At 31.8% G+C, this 9,274-nt stretch overlaps 1 protein-coding gene across 1 annotated transcript; it reads left to right on the plus strand.

Moving 5' to 3' along the window:
• Nucleotides 1–4,513: 4,513 nt before the first annotated feature.
• LOC143545170 (protein SRC2 homolog) lies at nt 4,514–8,726 on the plus strand. Its single transcript, XM_077037126.1, has 2 exons — nt 4,514–4,852; nt 8,436–8,726. Exons 1-2 carry the CDS (start codon nt 4,514–4,516, stop codon nt 8,724–8,726), a joined length of 630 nt encoding a protein of 209 aa, XP_076893241.1.
• Nucleotides 8,727–9,274: the final 548 nt, after the last annotated feature.

Raw genomic sequence — 9,274 nt, forward strand, 5'->3', positions numbered from 1 at the left:
GATGGGAGATGATGATTAGCCATTAAACGATCTGGATGGCTCAGATGAAGTTTTTATTTTTAAAATGATGTAAATTATAGTTTTATAAGTTAAGCAGTTTCATACTAATCATCGGATGTTTAATTCCCGAATTTTGAATATACAAATATTTTAATAAAAAACTTTTGTTTTAAAACCTTAAACTATATACACAAAACATGCATCAAATATTGGTCACTCCCCTGGGCCTAAGTTGGGGTGTGACATGTTGGTATGAGAGCCATCGATCTTAGCGAATTAGGTATTTAAATGTACCTAAGCTTTGATGAGGAATAAGCTTTAATATTATATTATATTATAGGGATAAAATGGGTTGGTACTGTTTCCTTTCCCTTGCCATTCTAATCCTGAAAGATGTCGTTCAATAAATATCTCGACGCCTTTAGCCAAGAGCGTGGAATGACAAGTCACTCAGAACCAGCCATTCCAGAAGTTAATAGAAAAGGTAGCGACAGGTACTACACCGACTTCTTTAGTCAAGATCGACAAGTGAGCCAGTGATACCATACGGAAGCCAACCAGTTCATTTCCGGGCAAAAAGCAGATGCTGATCATTATACCAAGTGATCCATCAACTCCCTAATATCATCCTTCAGAAATTCCATATTATCATCCATCCAATGAAATGGAAGTTGACAACCCGATCAAGCCAGAACCAGATATATCTAGTTGGATGCAATGCCATTAAGATTAAATCAGATTACGTGTTGAAACACCAACATATAACCCCACCGTATCCAACACGGACTCAATAGCAATTCCATCAATAAGACCAAAAATGAGAGTGATGCAACCTCAGGAAAGATTTACTTTCTAGATGGAAGTAAACATAGATGACGTAGAAACAACTTCGAAGGAAGATCCAGAAGAAGAATCATCAGAAGGAATTTCAGTAGATCCATCTGGATATTCCCACATGAAAACACTTGAAGAATAAAGTGATGATAATGATGATGAATGTCCATATGTGATAAATAATATGGAATGTTGATGTTATGGAGATTTTAGCCCACATGGACCATCATTCCATATGCCTTTACATGACAGTTCTCAAGACAGTGATGTTCCGACACCAATCGATTTTCCGCCTTATACTGGAGTTGTTCCCTGACGTGCTGAAAGCGGTCTATAAAAACAACCTAACCCAGAAACTCTAGTTTTAAATTTATAAGCCTAGACTCTCTTAATGCTAGACCACTAGATAGGCAAATGTACCTATGGACTGTAGTAAAGCCTAATGAAATTTGGATATCAAACCCAAAGGACACTAGCGAAACCTAGACTAGATTCTGACTAAGAACTTAATGATTTTACTGATTAAACAATTGACTAATTAAACTAAAACCGGCACTAACAGACTTCAACACTATGACCTAGACGAACTCAAAGATGGGAGAAGCAATACTTAGGTTTATAATCCTACCTGTGAATCTTGAATCTCTCTCGGCTATGGAATCTATGATGGAATAGTGATCTTAAAATACGACACCCTTAGATAACTTAGTGGATCCCTGATAATTATCCGGGTGTGACCTAAAAGGAAACCTTAATGGACGTGTAAACTTATCTAGAAGTGATGCCTGCATTAAGCTTTGGCATTTAATTTAAAATACTAGTATAAGGTAGGGGTTCTACTTAAGTATTTTATTTTATTGGCTTAGATCCTAGTCGAGAGTATAGCCCATACTTTGATCTAACATAAGTTAAAAATAGATTTTTATAAGCCAAGGGTATAGTTAAAATATTGTTTCTTTATAATTTAGAAACACAAAGTTTTATATGCAAAAGATATAGTTAAATTAATGTTTCTTCTTGAAGAAGAAAACTAGCATATACATATTTTCATGAAAAAGAAACATAGCACTTAAATGATAAAATAAAAAGAACTAAAGGTCCAAATGCTTTATATAAACAAATGATTTATCCAGGTAAAGATTGCAAAACAGACTAAAGGTCTGAAGTTAGATATTTTGATCTAAATATTTATACAATGTTATTTTCGTACTATAGGTCCGAGGTAACTCCAACACATAAATAAGTGAAACCGCTTATTCAAAACAAAGGTGAATACGCTCATATCTATAAAACTCTTTAATCGAGTAATTTACCCAGAAACTAAAGTTTACATGGGATAATATATCCCTAAAACTTTAGTATCTGGTGGCATTCAGCCTAGTCATACTTGTGTTTGGATCCTTATATGTGGGCAGAGGGTAGGCATATCCACCACGTGTGGTACTAGGTTCCCGTCTCATTAAGCCAGTCTACAGGGCTGTGATAGCTGGACTAATGTGATATAATTGGTACTTCCGTCTAGAGTGTCGCTAATTGTTTCTTGTATGAGCTAAAAATTTTCATAAATGTTTTAGAGTCAGCATGCTCACCAGCATGTGTTGTTAACGCATTTTATAAAGCTATTTTACAGGTAATCAGGAATAGATGATGGAAGATGATGATTAGCCATTGGACGATCTGATGGCTCAGATAGTTTTAATTTTTAGTATGATGTAAACTATGGTTTTATAAGTAAAACACTTTGTACTAATCATCGGATGTTTAATTCCCGACTTTTGAATACAACAATATTTTAATCTAAGACTTCCGCTGTACAACCTTAAACTCTAATATATTTACAAAGAATGTAATAACTATTGGCCACACTCCTATGCCATAAGTTGGGAAGTGGCATTTTTTTCCATGAATCAAGAACACCAAGAAGCTTGGTGCTTTCACGGGTGCGAGAGCTATCTCCGACAGTACACCTACGGTTTCGGGTATTGTACACAGGGAGACAGATGCATTCGTCTAAGGAGGCGCGAAATCTGTATCAAGAGATCCGTGTTGAACATAAATCCTCAACCAACGTTAACCGAATTTAGTTAGTTCATATATTGTTGCAGCGAAGAACCAAACCAATTGACTCCACTTTAAGAAGACAACGGACTGAATCAATCTACACTCAAGCAAGGAGGCATTGTTAAAGATCAAAGTTGAAGACTCTCCCTTTGAGGATTTTTATTTGAATCAATCCATATATGTAACATTTATTTCATAGTTTACATATTTGTTTTATTTTGTATTACGGTATTCATTACTATTTATTTTCCAATGTAGATAATGAGAGTATCGTTATTATTTAATTATTAATTAAAATGTGAGTTTATTTCCTACATATACTTTGTATAGATAGCTGCAACACTAAACCAGAAAAAGCATTTACTTTTTTTGAGTTATTTTTTTAAATGGGGTGGTTGAAAAAACTAGAGAACTTTCCTCTAAAAGCTTTCACAATGCTCTTACGTGGAGCTCGTCCAGAATTTCCAAAATCAAAGGTTTCAAACGACCGCCGATGTTTGAGCCTGGTCCAGATATGAAGTCCTAAATTCCAAAATGATAGTGCACGTGATGTGGCACAAGAATTTCCAAAGAATTTTTTGTGGTCACCTAAGTGTGGACGTTAAAGGTCCAAGTTGCCATAGCCTCAAGGTTTGTCAATGAGTAAAACTTATTATAGCATTGATTCTAGTATATAATAAGTTCTATCGCTATTAGATTTGAACCAATGAGTATTGTTGTATGAAAGCAATACTTGAACTGTTGAGTTAAGTAGGTCACTTATTCTCATACAGAAAAACTAAAAGGAACTCTTCCTATTGATGGATTATAATTAAATTTCATATTACTTATAAGTAATACCGATCAACATGATCTTCGATCATGGAATAGTCGTCTTAAGAATATCTATCTTGACAAGAAATTATCTACATTACGTAATAAAATATGTATTACAACCACTAAGGGTTGTATCTCAGGTTGTAGAGCACCTCGTTTACACATGCACCAATGTTATTTACTTTAGGGTTTGCCACTGACTAATTTTCTAGGCGAATAAAATTCAACTTCTATGGCTTGTTTTATATCACCAAATGACTTGCAGTTGGCTCATACCAACTCGACTCGTTTACGCCTACAAAAGTGAACAAAATATTATAAATACTATGTGTACCTTTTGTAAGGGACTTATAAGTTATAAGGTTTACTATAAAATGATTTTGAAAATCATATACTAAAACTTGAAGCTTCTATAAATTCTAATATTTTCATGAATTTGCATGCATGCATGCAAATTAGAAAAACAATGGCAACCCACCAATCTCTCTCCTCCATCCTTCATATCATCTCTCCTATAACTCCATATCCTTTTTCCGGTAATATGTTACAAGTCCTCCTTAATCCTAGCCACCGTAGGGTCACCAACTCCGTTGCAGTTATCCACCCTGCCACCGCCACTTCTGCCATATCTAATAACCATATTAATTATTTCTTGAAATTAACTTAATTATCCCCTCATCCCCCCCCCCCCCCCCCACACACACACCCTATCTTTCTTGATTTTTTTCATGCCTCGGAACCTACATTTGATCGTAAGGTTCGGGTTGTATGAAAAAGATCAAGAAAACAACACCACAAAACCATGGATAATTACCGGCCATTGGATATCACGGTGATCTCCGCCAGTGGTCTAGACAATTTCTTGTTTTCGTTCAGGATGAGAGTGTACGTGGTCGTTTCGTTGTTAAATGGTAACTCGGTGGTTGAAAAAAGGACGCATTCATCGCAAGGGCAGAACCCTAAATGGAACCACCGGATCAAGTTCCCGATTGAGGAGTCAGCTATTCATACCACCACCCTCCTCTTTGTTCTCCGGCAACAACGCATGTGTGGTGATAAAGACATTGGTGAGGTGTCTATTCCGGTCTCTGAACTTCTTGAGACAAACTCTAGTGGTTCCGAACATGTGGTCGACTACCAGGTTATTGTTATTATTATTATTAGTCTTTTTTTTATGAAATAAGAATAGCTGAGCTGCCTATAATGTGAGTTATAATTAGTTTATTTTTTAGTTTTTATTTAACATATTATTTAGTCTTTCTAATAACATGATATATATATATATATATATATATATATAACTTTAAAAGAATATCTATATGATAATTTAATATTTTTTTTGTTTCAAGATATATTTTTTTTCATTAAAAGCCAGTTTAGTTAAAATAAAGTATTTTTTTGTTCTACTAACTAACCTCAGATACAACTCGTTTTCTCAATATTTAATATTAAAAAAAACTAAATATATACCAAATTCTTTTTTTTATTATCTATGATATATTTATTATATAAAATAGATTTATTTCAAAAATAAAATATTTTTTTGGCATTCTAACATTAAAAACTTTTTTATTTTTCTAAGCTAGCACTCGTTTAAAAAAAATTATATCGAAATATAGCTCCAAAGTGAAAAATAATCAACTTAGGTTAGTAAGACCAAAGTAAACCAAATAATATACTTAGGTTACTTTAAAATATTAAATATTATTAGATAAAAACTAATCATATATCAATTCTAGGGGTGAGCAGAAAACCGAATTAACCGAATCAAAACCGAATTAACCGAAAAATCTAAACCAAAGGATTAACCGACGGTTAATTTTTTGTTTTTTAGAAAAACCGAAATTTTGGTTTCGATTCGGTTATCCATTTTTAAATAACCGAAAAAATCCCGAACCGAACCGATTGATGATGATAAAGATTATCAAGATGATTAGGAATGGACTAAATTTTTAAGATAAATGAATAAGATGATGAATGAAGATAGAGACTAAACTTTTAATACTTTTTAATTTTTAAACTCTATTTAGCAATTTTATATTCGTATAGTTCCAAATAACACATGCCTATTTTTGTTTTTTAAATTCAATATATATGTGGAACGTGGTACTCTAACACGTTCTTATACAAGTTTAAAATATGCATTTTCATTTTTTTTTGCAATGTCAACACATAATTGAAAAAAAAACGAACATAACCGAACCGAAACCGAAATTAACCGGAAAATCGAAAACCGAACGGTTTGCATATTCAAATAACCGTGTACTTCGGTTTCAATTTGGGTTTGGCCTAATAACCAAACCGAACCGACCCGTGCTCAGCCCTAATCTACCTATTCTAATAAAGTAAAATAACTGTGGACAAGTGTCAGTTTGTGGTTAAGCATCATAATTTTTTTCCCTCCAAACTAATAATTATGTCATGAATCAATAATTATTTTTACACTCCATTTATATTATATATATATATATATATATATATATATAACATTATTAAATTATTTACTTTACTTTGACTCTATTTTATTATATATAATATACATTTTTATAAAAATAAATATTCTTATAATTTATAAATATATGTTTTAAATCTATCTGTTTATTTTTTAGTTAATTTTACTAAACTATATATATGTTAAAATGTAACAATATATATCATTCACTTTCATATATAATAAAGTTTATCATAGTCAGATTCTCGGTCTTTTTTATCAATGATTGTTCAGGTTTTTTGTGGGACTTAAATTTGATTTTTAAGGGTCAAAAGTTGGTAAACAGATTGTGTGGTACAAGTTAATTACATTTAACTTAAAATTTGTTGCAGGTCAAAAATGGGTTATATGAGTATTTTGAAAAGTCGAGAATGCAAGTAGATTTATCATCAAATTTGTTACGGGCTCAAAGTTTTGACTTGAAAATGTCAAAAAAATGAAAGTTAGAATTTTTAAACGTGATTTAGGTTTCGAATTTGTTTTTAATGACATTTTTTGAAATAATGAAAAATTTTGGGATTTGGCTAATTGACTATTTTTCCCACAACTATTAAAATTTAAGAAAAGACGGTGAACACTTGCGACATGCTACCTCCAGACCTATCAATGCTTCTAACTGTTATCAAATTTGAAACATTTGCATCAGCATTGACTTTTCCTTTAATGGTGATTAAAATGTGGTATGTGAAACATGTTATACAAAATTATGCTCAAGTGAAACAAAACATTCACAAAATTGAACAGGTTAACGTGTTATTTTTATGTGTTGTCATTATGGCAAAGTCAAGAAGCCCTCTCAAAATTATAAAAATCATTTTCATGGTATAGCTTAGAACTATTATTGTATGAAAAGTCTTTTTTGAAATTAGTTCATAATCAAAATTCTCTCAATTATATATATATGATATTGAGAATCAAATTTCCAATAGATGGACCATTCTCAGGTATGTTTTTGCACCTGCTTTATTATTATTATTTATGAAGTTCATTTAAAAAAATCATTTTCTGATATAAATAAAATCAATTTTTGAACACATAATATAGATATAAGTATAGATGTAATCATTTTTTCATATACAGTATGTACTTATTTGCTTTATTTATAACTTTATTATTTGGATCATCTCGTGTGTTACACGGGATCTAAAACTAGTTAATTCTAATATTATATATATATATATATATATATATATATATATATATATATATATAGGATCAGGATCATGTGAGAACTTTTTGAGAATTGAGAACTATGAGAACCATTTTGGATCACAAAAACACCCAAAAATAAAAAAAATCATAAAACAAAAAAAAACACAAAAATAAAAAAAGTAAAAAAAACCGAAGTTCTTATTTATCATCCCGGTTTCTAAAAAAAACGTAAAAAAAAAATTCTCGGTTTAGCTAAATTATACATATACATATATGTATAATATGTACATATATGTACACATATGTTTTTTTTCCTATACACATATGTATAATTTAAGGTAAATGATAATGTACATATGTGTACATTACATAACTAGAGATTAAATGAAAGTATACATATGTGTATAGGTATAATACGAATTAAAAAGAAAAAAAAAATCGGTTTTTTTTATTATACATATATGTATAATATGTACATACATGTTTTTTCTTATACACATATGTATAATTTAAGGTAAATGATAATATACATATGTGTATATTACGTAACTAGAGATTAAATGAAAGTATACATATGTGCATAGGTATAATACGAATTAAAAGAAAAAAAAAATCGGTTTTTTTTTAATGAAACCGGAATGAAATATAAGAATTTTGGTTTTTTTACTTTTTAAAAATTTTCGGTTTTGTTTGTTTTATAATTTTTTTAAAGAAATTTTTTAGTGGTCCAAAATGATTCTCAAAGTTCTCAATTTACCAATGGTTCTCTTAGGATCCTTACCCTATATACATATATATATATATATATATTAAATAGCAACTTTATCTATACACACATTATTACTATTCATAATTTATATAAGTACTTTTGTCTAATGTACTTCCTTTCTATATATTAATTCGTGTTCTACCACTATAACGCGCACGACGTGTTTGCTTTTTGAGAGTTAACGCTCGCATGGATTCAATGTCTTTATGTCTAGTTGTTTTGTTCAAATTCTTGCCACAACGTGCAGGGTTTAAACACTAGTTTTTCATGAAATAGCAGATTTTAATCTTTTGAATGGCATGCATAATACAGGTGCAATCCTTGAGAGGAAAATCCGTTGGTACATTCACATTTTCGCACCAATTCAGAGATAAAGTTTGTCCGGCCACTGCCAGTTCTCATCCTCCGGCGACTACATACCAACAAGGGATGGTTCCGGCGTACCATCAGTCCCCGGGATATGCAAACTACCCTCAATACGGTACCGGCGTTGGCTGGTACAATCCACCCACTGCAGCACCACCGGGATATGCAAACTACCCTCCACAACAGGTGGGTTATAACCACCAAATAGAGCAGCAGCAGCCCAAATCAGTAGATTAAATAACGGGTGGGATATCGATCTAAGAACATGCTAGAAAAAGTGATTACGATTACAGCTTGATTTGATGATAGATTGGTATGTATTTTAGGGGCGTTTCTTCTCTCCAAATTGACAAGGAATGTTAGCTATTAATATAGAAGATCATCTTACGTTGTAAGGCCTTGTATTAGTATAAAAAAGATTAGTTTTTTTTATGATGCGTTATGTTATGTTATGTTATGTCACCATTCATGATAGTCGTCTATCCGGGTTGTGTATTTAGCGACTAAACTCGAAATTGTCACAAAAGTTGTGACCACATTTAAGTCGGTCGCAAGTCAATAGGAAAAATGGGACTTTCCGGTCCTAGGCAAAAGTAAAAGTAAAAATGTGACTTTCCGGTCCTATGCGGTCCCAAATATGAAGTCACAAATCAGTTGCAAATAAATGGTGTTTAGTTGCTAAAATCAATGGCTATATGACTTCAGTCGCAAAAATGGATTAGCGACGGAGGCTTTTTCGACCGCTAGTTACAACTTACAATCACAAAACTTCCCGGGTAGGTAGT

The sequence above is a fragment of the Bidens hawaiensis genome, unplaced genomic scaffold, assembly GCF_021521415.1.
Source record: "Bidens hawaiensis isolate Kalapana, Puna unplaced genomic scaffold, B.hawaiensis_p1.1 tig00000055_1, whole genome shotgun sequence".
Lineage (NCBI taxonomy): Eukaryota > Viridiplantae > Streptophyta > Magnoliopsida > Asterales > Asteraceae > Bidens > Bidens hawaiensis.